Source organism: Fistularia commersonii, chromosome 27 (genome assembly GCF_037954325.1).
Source record: "Fistularia commersonii isolate RoL2024-O1a breed Wild chromosome 27, RoL_Fcom_v1.0, whole genome shotgun sequence".
In the NCBI taxonomy this organism is placed as follows: Eukaryota; Metazoa; Chordata; class Actinopteri; order Syngnathiformes; family Fistulariidae; genus Fistularia; species Fistularia commersonii.
The window spans coordinates 8,061,238-8,074,857 of record NC_141310.1 but is presented as its reverse complement, the minus strand read 5'-3'; the positions used below and the strand labels follow the sequence as shown (position 1 = coordinate 8,074,857).

General features: G+C 40.1%; 1 protein-coding gene across 4 annotated transcripts; it reads left to right on the top strand.

Annotated features, from left to right (window-relative positions):
• The first annotated feature begins 7,984 nt into the window (after positions 1-7,984).
• Positions 7,985-12,171, top strand: LOC147217962 (insulin gene enhancer protein ISL-3). 4 transcript variants are annotated; one of them, XM_086175170.1, is made up of 6 exons: positions 7,985-8,149; positions 8,563-8,752; positions 9,088-9,350; positions 10,295-10,581; positions 10,987-11,154; positions 11,233-12,171. In XM_086175170.1, the coding sequence occupies exons 1-6, from the start codon at positions 8,092-8,094 to the stop codon at positions 11,347-11,349; spliced, it is 1,083 nt and encodes a 360-aa protein (XP_086031296.1). In that variant the 5' UTR covers positions 7,985-8,091; the 3' UTR covers positions 11,350-12,171. The 4 variants fall into 4 exon arrangements, with proteins under 4 accessions (XP_086031296.1, XP_086031294.1, XP_086031297.1 ...); XM_086175168.1 differs by having other exon boundaries at positions 10,295-10,593; XM_086175171.1 differs by having other exon boundaries at positions 7,986-8,149; positions 10,298-10,581.
• Positions 12,172-13,620: the final 1,449 nt, after the last annotated feature.

Genomic DNA, 13,620 nt, shown 5'->3' with positions numbered 1-13,620 from the left:
TTTTTCTTGTGAGAAGTGAAAGAAAGACGGTGAGTCATTTGATAAACATGAGGACACATTCCACATAATCCTCAAGGGAGAGGGACACTACATTAGTCTGAATAAAATCATCTACAGAACATCCGATACAAGTCAGAATCCAATGTGTTGGTATATACTTATGCATGGCTTGCTACATGAACAGTAAATTAGCAAACATTCTTCGTAAAAAGGAAAAAAAATCTTTAGGGAAATCCTTGTCCACAGTTCCGACATTTCATCAAAAAGTCTCCCCTTAAGTAAAGTACTGTACATATTCATATCCAATAAATAGATAATTAACTACCTGGCAGCTTTCTGGCAACATACATGTGCAGATTTGGAGATGTAGGCACCATATATGTGTATATATATATATATACACGCTCACACAGATATATACACACACACACACACACACACGTATATATCATCACGTCTTCTTTTTCCAAGGCTTTGTTGAAGGGCTGTGCACAATTAATTCTCAAGGCAAACTTAAACATACATTGTTAATAATAATTCCCAAATAACATATTCACAGACATTGTATTTTATATGCAATATATATATATTTTTGTATGTGTGTGTGTGTGTGTGTATATATAAATATTACAAAAATGTACATGCAAAATAGAAAAACACACTGTGGCTAAAATCAAGAAATATGGCTTAAATTAATATTTTGTGCCAGAGAATGATTTATTCAAACAGAGAAGTAGGATGTCCTTTTTTTTTATCTTGTCCTAAAATCACTGATATCCAGAAGGCTGACTGTTTTGCAGCACAAACACAAGACACCATGTAGTGTCTCTGGCTACTGGGATTCGGCAACGGCTTCATCTGCGCTGCATACAGTCGCTCTCAACTTAGTTTGACTTGGTTCACTCTGCTAAATCGCAATCACTGTCCCGGCCGGAGCTCAGGGTGTCTGCCAGCGGGTGCCGGGGCCCTGCAACATTTCCATCTGTCCTCTGGGGAGTCGCACATCAATTGCTCTCAGCTAAATGCACTCACATATGAATATTTCAGTACAATTTAATGTTTCAGCTACAGCCCCAAAGGAGCAGAGCATCAATTTGTGAACACAGTTCTCTTGGAGTTAAAAGCCAGGCAAGATAATACAGTATGAAAGGCACTGTCAATCTAGAGGGCCTTTTTTCACTTGAGACAGTTAAAAAAATAGAAAAGCACTTCACTTAGCCTTCAGTATCCAACAGCATACAAACAGCTTTTCAAAAACTCTACTGGAAAACAGCTGAATGAGGCAGCAGGAACACTTTGGTTTCCGCAAAAAAAAAATCAACAGTCAATTTGCCGGCACAGCCAGTTTCCCAGATCTCTGGCGGTTTGCCATTTGGTCTGCACATGCTCACACACACACAGCTGGCAGAGAGAGCTTGCCAGAGTTGTGCACCTGCTGTCTTGTTAATAAAATACCCCAAAGTGATGCTGAAACCTCTGCCTTCACACACCAAAGCTTCCCTCAGGTGTGAGAACATGAGTGCCTTACAAAACACACAGATTGTGACACAAGTGAGTTAATCAGCCGCTGTTTTTATCCGAATCCTTTGCAACAAATGTCAATAGACTGGATGGCTTTACAAATGCTACCAAAATATCCAGTGGTTCCTGTCTTTGTCAAACCAAATCATAATAATGGGAAAATTTGATTGAGCACATGCACTGAAATTTAAAAATGAACATGAAATACAATGAAAATGTGAAAATAAGTGAATAAACATAAAAATAAATTTATGAATTATATTCATATGAAAGTCGGAGAGACATAAAATGAGACATAAAAAGAAGAGACACAAAATTAAATGTATCATGATTATAGTAGATATATTTCCCAACCACTGAAAAAGACATGGGATTTTTTAGCATCAGCGTTTTTTTTCTCTATGTGCATTTGTTTGTAAACAAAATCACCTGCAGGATTGCGCGTCTGAGGTGTTGCGCACTAAAAAAAGGCCCTGTTTTGACTAATGCAAACACCAATGTCCCTTTCCTCATTTAAGTGACACAGGTCCTTGTTTAAGCTGCCAATAAGCAACAAGCCCAATGCTCTGTGCTGATGACAACAGTCGATAATAAAATACAAGATGTGCATTTGTAAAATAAAACAGGCGTCTGACAGTTACACTAATAAGGTAATAATGGCACGGGTTGTTCAGCCTAACAATGGAAAGCTATCCTGGGGCGCCAATCAAAAATTAATACTAATTATCATGTGAATACTGCATTAACTCAGAAAAACTATAAATTATAAATCTGCAACATGGTTCCCCTCTCAGAATGGTCTGCCTTGCATGAGGATGTGATTTTTTTTTTTTTATGCTGAGGTATTTTTGACATCTGGTCCAGAAAAAAAAATGAATAAATAATAACTTCACATATGGCCAACCATTACCAATATATTATAACTATATAATAATTGTGTGTTCAATTGCATATTCACTTTTTTGTATGTTACAAAACTAATGAAGGGGATTTCTTGTTCATGTTTTTTAAACATCCTATAATTTCAGTACAGTACTTGAATCACTTTCACTTTTAGCTGACTGTGGTCATAAGAAGGGATTCCAAGCACTTAAAGCCAACACACTACTGGTTCTACTTAATCATTTAGAGGTTAAAAACAGCCATTAAGTCCTTTACAGTAGACTTAGGTCACACCAAAAAATCTTCGTTGGTAACTGGAGAGAGCTAATATATCTAATATGACATATTTTGAAATGTAAATTTCCACATTTCTGAGATATATAATACTATACAGAGTGTAATATAGACAGCCCAGTGTTACATCCACATAAGCAAAAGTCAGACCACCTGGCTGCCTTGTATGTCTCTAGTACAAAACCATCACCAGCATCTGCATGTGCAAGTGGAAACAAACATGTGCTCACACTTGTATGCACACAGTCCAAGTCATAAAGACCAATTCGGGGTTCAGTGTCTTGCTACAGGTCTCCAGCACAGAGTCTCTGGAGAGTGAGGGGATCAAACCAGCAAATGTTCAATTAACAAACTGCTACTTGAACCACTGAGCTCGACCCAGGAAACAAAAATAGAAGCAGAAGCATGTCGCAAGTGGAAGGAGTAAGTGAATCTTTTAGCTACGTACACACACCCATACATATATAATTATGTATTATAAATGAATTGTAAATGTATAAGTTATTATATATATAATTATATATTTATTTATACTTATACATGTATATGTATATGTATGTGTATATGTATATGTATATGTATATACACTTAGGCATAACTCAAATCAAATTTTATAAATATGGAAAATCTATGCATTATCTATTGCTCATCCTACCCTTGGGGTTTTGAGGTTGCTGGAGCAAATCTCAGAGGTTAATGGGCGAGAGGCAGTGTGCACCCTGGATCAATCACCAGTTGATCACAGGGTCATATGTAAAGACAAACGACCATTCACTCTCTCATTAACACGTATTTAGCATTTAACATTTATTATTCTATATTTGGACTGCGTGAGGAAAGTGGAGAACCTACAGGAAACCCACAAAAACATGCTAACTCTTTGCATATATGCACACACACACACACACACACACACACACACACACACACACACACACACACACACACACACACACATATATATATATATATATATATATATGTATATGATATACACATGCATCCACATAAACAATCATATAACATGATTTTGTCTTTATCTTAGCCATCATAGATCATGTATTCAAATATGGATTTATGGTATATTTTGAAGGTTCTCTTAATCTAAATTAAATCAAATTAATTGGAAAGCACATTCTGACAGTGTCGGAGCAAACAAAGGTTTGTGCAAACCAACTGTGATCTTTAATAAGATTGAAACAAATTAATTTCTTTTTATTATCTGCATTTCTTCTAAAAACCCCCCTCATACAACTTGATCCACCTTTGTGCACAAAGTATCCCCTGAAGCATTGTCACATTCAAGCCAGATGAAATACAGCCACTCTATTTAACACTTGCTTCCAGTGTGTTTTTTTTTTTTGTTGAAAAAGAGAAGGTTTCTGCGGACGAAAACCCTGGCATGACATCAGGAGACTCAAGCCTGGGGAGTTTTGAGGGATGGCCTCGGTAAATTACTTATAGGTCTGACAATAGAGGCAAGGTGCCATTGAACTCTTAAACATTCAAGAGAAAACATGTCACTTTTGAAAAGTTCAGTAATGCAGCCCTGGAAAGCTCCCCTGAATTCCAGACAAGAACATTTGGCTCTTGCCAAAGTTTAAGTGGATGATTTCAGTCACACATATATATTTCATGAGGTTAATGGACCACATCAAACTGTGATTAGATATTCTTCTGGGAGGCTTTTATGTTAGAGTGACATCCACTACAGTTGTCTCACAGTCATTAACAGGACACAAACAATAACGCTACATGTGATAGTCCCTGATTATTATTTTGAGTTTATGTACAACTCCGAGCTCTAGCATTAAGGTTATACTGTTGGATATTTATAGAAGATGGGGAACTAGAATTATCATAAAAGCATTGACGTATCACTGAGAAATAGCAAAAAATGAACATTTTTGATTTTTCTTGTTCCTGCAACTCTAGAGGATGTCTTGGAAATTGACAGTAACAAAGTTAAAAACAGTAGCCACATACTTGTGCAGACACTTTCCGAATGTGTGTGTGTGTGTGTGTGTGTATTTGAGGCTCTGACAGCTCTGGATCTGCAATGACAGCGTCCAAGAATAATATGATTAATAGGGATTGCGGTCATGATTTAAGAGAAAAGGTCATTTAACTGCACATACTTAGAAATACAAATCATGACTACAAGATTTAAAAATACATGGTATAATCCCTTTTTCATGAGTGATTGATGAAACTAGATGAAATACAGAAGAATCCTGGCAGAAATGCACATGACGCAGGTATATCTGCCTGAACAAGTTTACCACTTGCTGATTCTGCTACAAGTGCTTGTTCCAAAACCAAACCTGGACAAGAAACAAAGCTCACTTTGGCTCACTCAATACCAGCTGAAAATACTTCGGATTTTGTTTAATGCATTCTAATTCAATTGAAATGCCATTAGATATGTGAGCTGACAATCCCACTGAACAATCACAGATCCAAAAAAACAGGTCGCTTAAGTGCATTACAACATTGAGATAAAATACTTAAAATCTAATATGCATAATGCTGAGCCTATTTTTTATGTATGCCTAAGCACCTCATATGAATACATTAGAATGACAGAGAACGGTTCTTCTCAGTTAGCTTGGTTTATATGTAGGATGTTAAAGCAGGAGTAGAACAGATGTGTAAAATCAATTATTTCTCTGTGCAAAAGATTAGATTTATAAGGCAAAGGACCAAATCATAATAACAAATAAAAATGACAGCATGCATAATCTAACACAGAAATTGGTTAACTTATATGTTATGTACCTGTAGGTAATGCCCATTGCAACAGCTCTGGTATTTACCTTTTTATGTTATTAATTCAAGCGGTATCTTAAAAAAAGGCCATTCATTTAAACTGTGTTTGGACACTAAGGTAAGTGAAAGTGAGAACCTTTGACTGGCTTTTAAAAATATGAAGTCATTTGTCTTTGAAGGATTTCAACATTTTTAAGATCGATTTTATCTTAATTAATTGTTGGTATTAAAAGCTAAAACATAATCTTTACATCACTCTATGGCTTTTCGACCTGCTTGACAGTGCAGATCTTCCACCAGCAACCGCAAGCACTTCCTGCAAAGCAACACCTCATGCCCTCTTCCTGGCGTGAATTGAAGTTGAGCAGATGAATTCCATCCCTCCTCCAACAGAGAAGAATAATGAATAAATAAAAAGAAAGCTACAAGGTGTGCGATATATGTACACCAACTCTGCATGGATCATATTGTCTTTGATCCATCCTGGATCTCAAGCAAAAATCGTCCTGCAAGTTCGGCCTGACATCCAATCACCTTCATTCAATCATTGGAACAAGTGTCTGTCCTGACAGTGAAATGCTGTTTAATCAACAAAGTGTGTCACAGTACAAAAGTATTCACCACAGGGGATCGGATGGTGGAAACACTAACCAGCCCGGCGACTGATTGCCGTCACGCCAACATGTAAGACACCAAGACAATTAACTCACCAATGAGTATAACAGATGGTTCACCCACAGCCAAGCACTGTGACTAAAATGTTTAACCTGAGCCTGTAAATCTATCTATCTATCTATCTATCTATCTATCTATCTATCTATCTATCTATCTATCTATCTATCTATCTATCTATCTATCTATCTATCTATCTATCTATCTATCTATCTATCCATTAAAACAACAACTGGCAGATTAATTACTTGAAAATGCTCAGACACTAAATTATTGATTCAGATTATTATTTTTTTGAAGCAACTGCCAGGGCTTCTGATGGAGATTTAGATGGTGGAGGCGCAGTGATGTAGATTAAGTACATTTGAGTGTGTATTTTTTTTCTATCTTTTGGCTGTAGTATGTTTCAGAAATGTACCCCTTTTAATTTCACTGTATTTGACCATTTCAGTTACTTTACTTGGTGGATATTTTACACATGATACCTTCTTGAATTCTGCTTTTGAGACGGTCATTGAAACACTGTCCACTTATATGCTGTATGGCATAATGCAGTACTATTGCAATGAAACAAAGGTTGAAAATGAACATGACATCATAATCCACAATATTAAAATGCCTTCATATTTTTGTGACTAAACACACAACAAAAAATACTACAGTAAGACAATGCTGCCTGCCAAATTAGCACCTCTTATAGTTTAGATTTTATCAGATGCTGTTACTGTCAACATCAACCTGGGTTTAACCATAAACTACTTATACATCTCAACGAAGTAAACATACATGAACGGTTATCCAAAGTGTGTTTTGGTGAGTTCTTAGAATGAGCTCTGAAATATGTGTTGATATGCAGATTAATCGCATCCCTTGGGGAGTTACAATTACATCCCGTGTAATTGCATCCCTTGTTAGGAATAACTATGTATTGAATGTAAAGAGAGAATTCTGAAAATCGGAATTTTGAAACTGAAAAAATTGGAAACTTCGAAGGATTCCGTGACGCGATAATTGACACTCAAATAAACTTTCCACACCAAGTGTAGTTTACACTTTTCTCCAGTAGATGGCCTTCTCGCATGTATGAGTAAACCATGGTGTCCTGATTACTCATTCGACTGAATTCGTGCTCCAAAACAAATAAACAAGGACCAATGTAATAATAATGATGATACTAATAATAATTATTATTATTAATTATTATTATTATTATGAATTAACGAGCGAGTAAATAAGTAAATAAAATTAAATACATTGGAAATAAAAAATGTGTTCTCTATTGCCTGCTTTAAAAAAACGCATTTCAAAAATCATTTTCTTGGAAGATGAAAAATAACACCACGCTCGTGATGCTCGTAAAACGTTTCGACGTCTTAAAAAACTTATTTTCATTGAAGATATATTTTTAATCGAATCTCAAGGAGCAGAAAATAGCAAGTTACTGTAATTTTCTAAAAAAAACATATCTTTGATCCATAAGATTTCTTTCCAGTGTGTAACCCAGGGATGTCAGTAGAAGTAGTGTGTTTTTCAAGTGAGTGTGTTTGTAAAAGGCAAATACCTCCATCAATATTATCATTTAAAAAACAAAAAAAAAAAAAAACAACTTTATCCTCTTCCTCATCTTTCCTCCAATGAATCACGACCCCCCCCCCAAACCCAACACCACCCCGCGCCCCCCAAACTCCCACCCCACTCTTCCTCCACCTGCTCGGTCTTTAAATATCCACCAGATTTATTCCTCCAGGTTGAGAGAAATAGACGCAGCTGGCCGATTGGCGAGTCCGGCTCCGGACGTCATGACGTCACCGGACTCACGCGTGGGACCCCGCAGCCTCGTCGCCCCCCCTCCAGTCCGGAGAGACACAAGTTGTGAGGGCGGCAGCCGAAGGGGCCGGTCATCTCTCCCGCATCCGTTTTCTGCCCACGTCCGTCCCCGTTCATCCGTCCTGTATGGTGGATATTATTTTCAGCTCTTCTTTCTTGGGTGATATGGGGGATCATTCCAAAAGTAAGTAGCGAGCCGAGGCGCTCGGGGCGTGGGTGGGTGGGTGAGTGGGTGGGTGGGTTTTGCCGGGTTTGACCACCAGATCTACCCGAGCTATTTCAAAATAGTAATAATAATGATAATGATAATAATAATGCCTTGATTTTTTTTTTAATTTACCTGTTGACTCATTCAAATTGGTAGTTCATATTTTCATTTTTTTTTAATTTATTTAAAAAAAAGAAAAGAAAAAAAATTAATCGCAGAGCTGCAGCTTCCTAGGATTTAAAGGGCAGCAGCTTTGTTTTGGGAGGTGGGGGGGGGAAAATCATATAGGCCGGTTTTTTTTTTCGCCCCCCTACACACATCTTCCCGCCTCTCTCCAGCGTGCCGGTGTTTTTTTTTTTTTTTTTTACAGTCGCTGTTTGTGTTCGCAGAGAAGCCAGGATTCGCGATGTGCGTCGGATGTGGAAGTCAGATCCATGACCAGTACATACTGAGAGTCTCCCCAGACCTGGAGTGGCACGCAGCCTGCCTGAAGTGCGCTGAGTGCAGCCAGTACCTGGACGAGACCTGCACTTGTTTCGTCCGCGACGGGAAAACCTATTGCAAAAGAGATTATGTAAGGTACGTGCATGTAAATAATCCGAGACTGGGTGCTTGTTTTAGAAAAAAAAAAGAAGAAAATATCTATTTTAAAGTTGTGTTATTACTTCGGTAAAACTGAGTAAATGGCTGCACAATGCATAGCAATAACGAACCGTGAAGAAAAACAAATCACAAAAGGCCAAATATAAAACAGCTGATCACAAGATAAGATTAAATAAGTATTCATTGCGCCTTAAAATATTCCCAAATTCATCGCAAATACATAAGCATGGACTCACCAGGAAGGTTGCCTTTTTCTTCTATATAGACATATATACTGGGTTTTTAATAGAACTTTTTTTCATTATTTCCAGGCTGTTTGGAATAAAATGCGCAAAATGCAACCTGGGATTTAGCAGCAGCGACTTGGTGATGCGGGCCCGGGACAACGTGTACCACATCGAGTGTTTCCGGTGCTCGGTGTGCAGCAGGCAGCTCCTCCCGGGGGATGAGTTCTCTTTGCGGGAGGACGAGCTGCTGTGCCGGGCGGACCACAGCCTGCTGCTGGAGAGAGGCTCCGCCGGAAGTCCCATCAGCCCCGGTCACATTCACCCCAACAGACCGCTGCACCTGGCAGGTCAGATCATTATTACCATCTGCTACTCATATTATTATTATAAATTGTAATAACAGTGGAAATTCATCTTATAATTGATCTATTAAATTGGTTCAAATGAATCTGTTTTTTTTGTCTCAAAATGATTTTAAAGGAAGTCCAAGCATTGTCGTGGTTGTCATGATATCATGTTTGTATTTGTTTGGGTTTGTCAGGCTGTGTGTGTATGTGTGTATGTGTGTGAGGGGGCGTGTGAACGCGCGCTGCGACCTCTCCTTTAGGCCAATTTCATAATGAATCTCATTAGCACTAACCTGCTCCGCTGACATTATCTGACTAATCTGGGATGTGAGTGAGAGAGTGAGTGAGTGAGTGAAGGTGCAGAGCTGTCATCCTGCAAGGCTTCTGCCAGCAGGCCCCGGAGAGGGCCAAAAAAATCATTTTAATTTTTTTTTATACTAGAAGAAAGAGTTCATGCAGCAGCGGGGGAAATGACAAAGGCCTCTAAACATGGGGGGAAGGCAACGGGGAGTTCTGGAAAAAATTTGGTGTGCAAAAAAAGAAAAGAAAAGCAATTTTACGGTGACTGTGTTACGGATTATAATAAACTGAAAACAGGCTGCAGACGTGATATACGGCTATTTGCGTGTTTTAAACCTCTCGCTAAAATAATTATAAAAACATAAAAAAAAGCAATTGTTAAATATACGAGTGTTCACGGATATGCGCAGATGTATTATTTGGCCCAGTTTTTATTTGAAATGTAATACAACTGCTGCGTAAAAAGAGAGGCACGGGAAAAAAAGCAATTGTTTTTTTCCAGTGTAATATTTAAGGAGTTTTTATCTTTGTGTGAGTGGGGAGGGGTAGGATTTAAAAAAAATAAACGGGTCTGGTTCCCTGACGGTGCTTCTCATCTGACCGTCCGTTTCTGCTCCATCCCCCACCCCCGCCCCCGCCCGTAGCAGACCCGGTGACAGTGCGGCAGGCCCCGCACCGGAACCATGTCCACAAGCAGTCGGAGAAGACGACGCGGGTCCGGACGGTGTTGAACGAGAAGCAGCTGCACACGTTGCGGACCTGCTACAACGCCAACCCGCGACCGGACGCGCTGATGAAGGAGCAGCTGGTGGAGATGACCGGGCTCAGCCCCAGAGTCATCCGGGTCTGGTTCCAGAACAAACGGTGCAAAGACAAGAAGAAGTCGCTCCTCATCAAGCAGCTCCAGCAGCAGCAGCACAGTGATAAGACTGTAAGCATCTTCGTAAGTTTGGCCGCTCGATTTTTTTTTCCTTTCTCATGTCTCTCTGGTGTTTTAAACAACCCCGCATGGCCCCATCAACGAATCAGTTAAATCGCAAACATACCATAATAATTTTGATCACAAAGCCTCTTCCTCCTCCTCACTGTGAGACTGTGCAGGCTTTCCGGTTGGATCAAATCCTGCTCTGTGTTTTAACTTCACTTCCATAAATAATGAAACAACTACTTTGGTTTGAGTATGGCTTAATACATATTCATTTAAATAAAATAATAACAATAACGTCCTCTGGATCCATGGCTTGTTGTGCGTATCTGGATGTTTTCTGAGTGCTTTTCTTGCACCGCAGGGAAAAATCATTTAATTCCTTAAACCCCCACCAACCCACTTCCACAGAACCTACAGGGCCTCACGGGGACGCCCCTCGTGGCCGGGAGTCCGATCAGACACGAGAGCACGGTGCAGGGGAATCCGGTGGAGGTACAGACATACCAACCTCCGTGGAAGGCCCTGAGCGAGTTCGCCCTGCAGAGCGACCTGGACCAGCCGGCCTTCCAGCAACTGGTGTGTGTGTGTGTGTGTGATCCATCCATCCATCCATCCATGCATTTGCACGCTTACACGGTGTTCTCCCTCCCTCAGGTGTCTTTCTCGGAGTCGGGGTCTCTCGGAAACTCCTCGGGCAGCGATGTGACTTCGTTATCCTCCCAGTTACCGGACACCCCCAACAGTATGGTACCGAGCCCGGTGGAGACGTGAAACGGTCGACTTTCACCAACCAACCAACAAACCAACCAACCAACTAACCAACTACCGACGCCACCATCACCGACACAGTCACCCTGCCTGGAGAAAAAAAAAAAAACAAACAAAAAAAAATCAAACATTTGCAGCATGATCCCGGGACCGACCTCCCCTCAGACCCCCCTCCTCTTCCTCCCCCCCCGGCTCCTCCACCCACCGACCCTCCTTGCATGTGACCAGCTCATCACATCACCAACAAGACAGAGAGGAGAGTGTTTTTTTTATTTTTAATTTTTAAAATTTTGAATTTCCTGACGTGGAAACGAAGCAGAACAGTACCCGTGGACTCCCGACTTCCAGGAGATTTAAGAATAAGCAGATGAACAAGTCGATGCATGATATGGAGGAGAAGAAAAAAGGGACCTTGTATAGAAGACCCTCTCTGTGGATATACCCCCCCGCCCCTCCACTCACCCCCAAGAAACCGTTTTTTGGAAACGTATCGAACACCCAGAAGGACTTTTTTTCTTCCTCTTCTTCTTCTACGATAACATTGTGATCATATTGTGTCTTGTTTCTTCGACATGAGATTTTTTTTATTTTTTATTTTGATACATTTATTGGGTTGTTCCAGACTCTTTGTCTTAAGATCAGAGCATGAGAATCTGCAATTTATTCGTGTTGTAAAAGATAAAAAAAAGAAAACCTTACAGGAAGGATTGCCGGCTGTTTGAGCTCAACGAACAAAAAAAAAGTAAATTATTGTTATATTATTTATTGTTAGGAGAGCGATTCGTAAAGGGATGAACTGATCGAAACAATAAAAAGGTGAATACAGAAGGTGTCTCGATGGCCAGTCTTTGACAAGGAAAACTCTGGAATTTAAATCCAAAAAAGGCAGATTTTTTTTTACCCCTAATTCCAAGCGATGAGGTCCATCCGAGCTGAAGGTCTAATGTCAGATTAGGGAAAGGTGAAGGGAATGCAAACAATGCAGTTTCTTTTTTTTTCTTTTAAAGAAAAACAAATGTTCACTGAATGCTGCCCGTCCTGTTCTACCTATATCAGGCCGACCAGCCTGAGCTGAAGCCCGGAGGCTCTCCCCCTGCCCCCTCCTTCGCTTCCTATCACCTCCTCCATCTGCCGGCGTTTTCTCCTACCGATAACGTCGCCGGGGATCAATCGGTGGTCATTTACTGTCTTTGGGGCAAAAAAAATCTGCAGTGAATTGTGTTCAGTCCAGTTCCTCCGGTCGACGCGCGAAAAACCGGTCCAGACGGCGCGCTCGGGGAGGACCGGCGACCCCTTATCTCGCTCTGGCATCACCTGCAAGCGATACACTGACTGAAGCCACAACAAACTGCGCCCCCCCACCCACACACACCCTCCCCACACACACACCCTTCCCAGAGCAGCCCGCCAGGGCGGGGTGGGGGAAGCAAAGAGCTTATAAAGGGTCACTTCTCCTCCGCGGTTTATTTTACTTGAGTGTGTTGCGTTATTGCGCTCAGGTCAGCCGAGAGGACTCCGACCAAACTGACCTCCTCCTCCTTCTCTACTCTGAGAACACACACATGCGCGCACACACACACACACATACATATGCACACACGCTGAAATTTGTAGTTTTACTACTCAGCAAACATGATTTAGTCCTCTCCCTCCATGTTTTTTTTTCTTATTTCAAACTGGCCCGTTTCATGTGAGCCCCTGCTAAAATGCACTTTCATTTTTTTTTTTTGTATTTAAACTTTGAACTACGTATAATTCAATATTATGTTTATGTTTTGCAAGTGACGGCAGCTGTTGTGTAAACAGAGAGGAGTTAAAAATCTTATCGGCACCGTAATAATACACAAAATCATTGTCGCACCGAACTGTCAACTCCTTTGGTTTAATCGTCGGATTGACAGACAGGAGATGGATAATAGATTTGTAATTGAGCTATTTCAAATAAGATAAGTCGACAATGCAGGTAGATTAAGATAGCAGATACCGACAGAATAACAATGGTTATTAAAAAGCAAGAATGCGGGGCCATCAACGCGGTCAATGTGGACCGTGTGTTTGCAAAATAACGTAATTAAAGCGTTATTACCGTTTGAGCAAACGCCTATCGGTTCCCATCGGAGAATGATTTTTGCTGTAAGATATGAAATATGAACGGATTTATTTTGATTTAAGAAAAACAACACAACGAATTTTACTGTGCTTTTATTTGTGCAGGATTAGTAAAATGCAAATGGACGAACAATAGATAAAATTAAATCTTTTCGTGAAAAGTTT

What these genes read in the sequence shown, in the direction of transcription:
- LOC147217962 (XM_086175168.1), top strand. Translation starts at nt 8,092, where the DNA reads ATGGTGGATATTATTTTCAGCTCTTCTTTCTTGGGTGATATGGGGGAT. An exon ending in TATGGGGGATCATTCCAAAA is followed by an intron (nt 8,150 to 8,562) that starts GTAAGTAGCGAG and finishes TTGTGTTCGCAG; the next exon opens with AGAAGCCAGGATTCGCGATG. An exon ending in CAGACCGCTGCACCTGGCAG is followed by an intron (nt 9,351 to 10,294) that starts GTCAGATCATTA and finishes CCCCGCCCGTAG; the next exon opens with CAGACCCGGTGACAGTGCGG.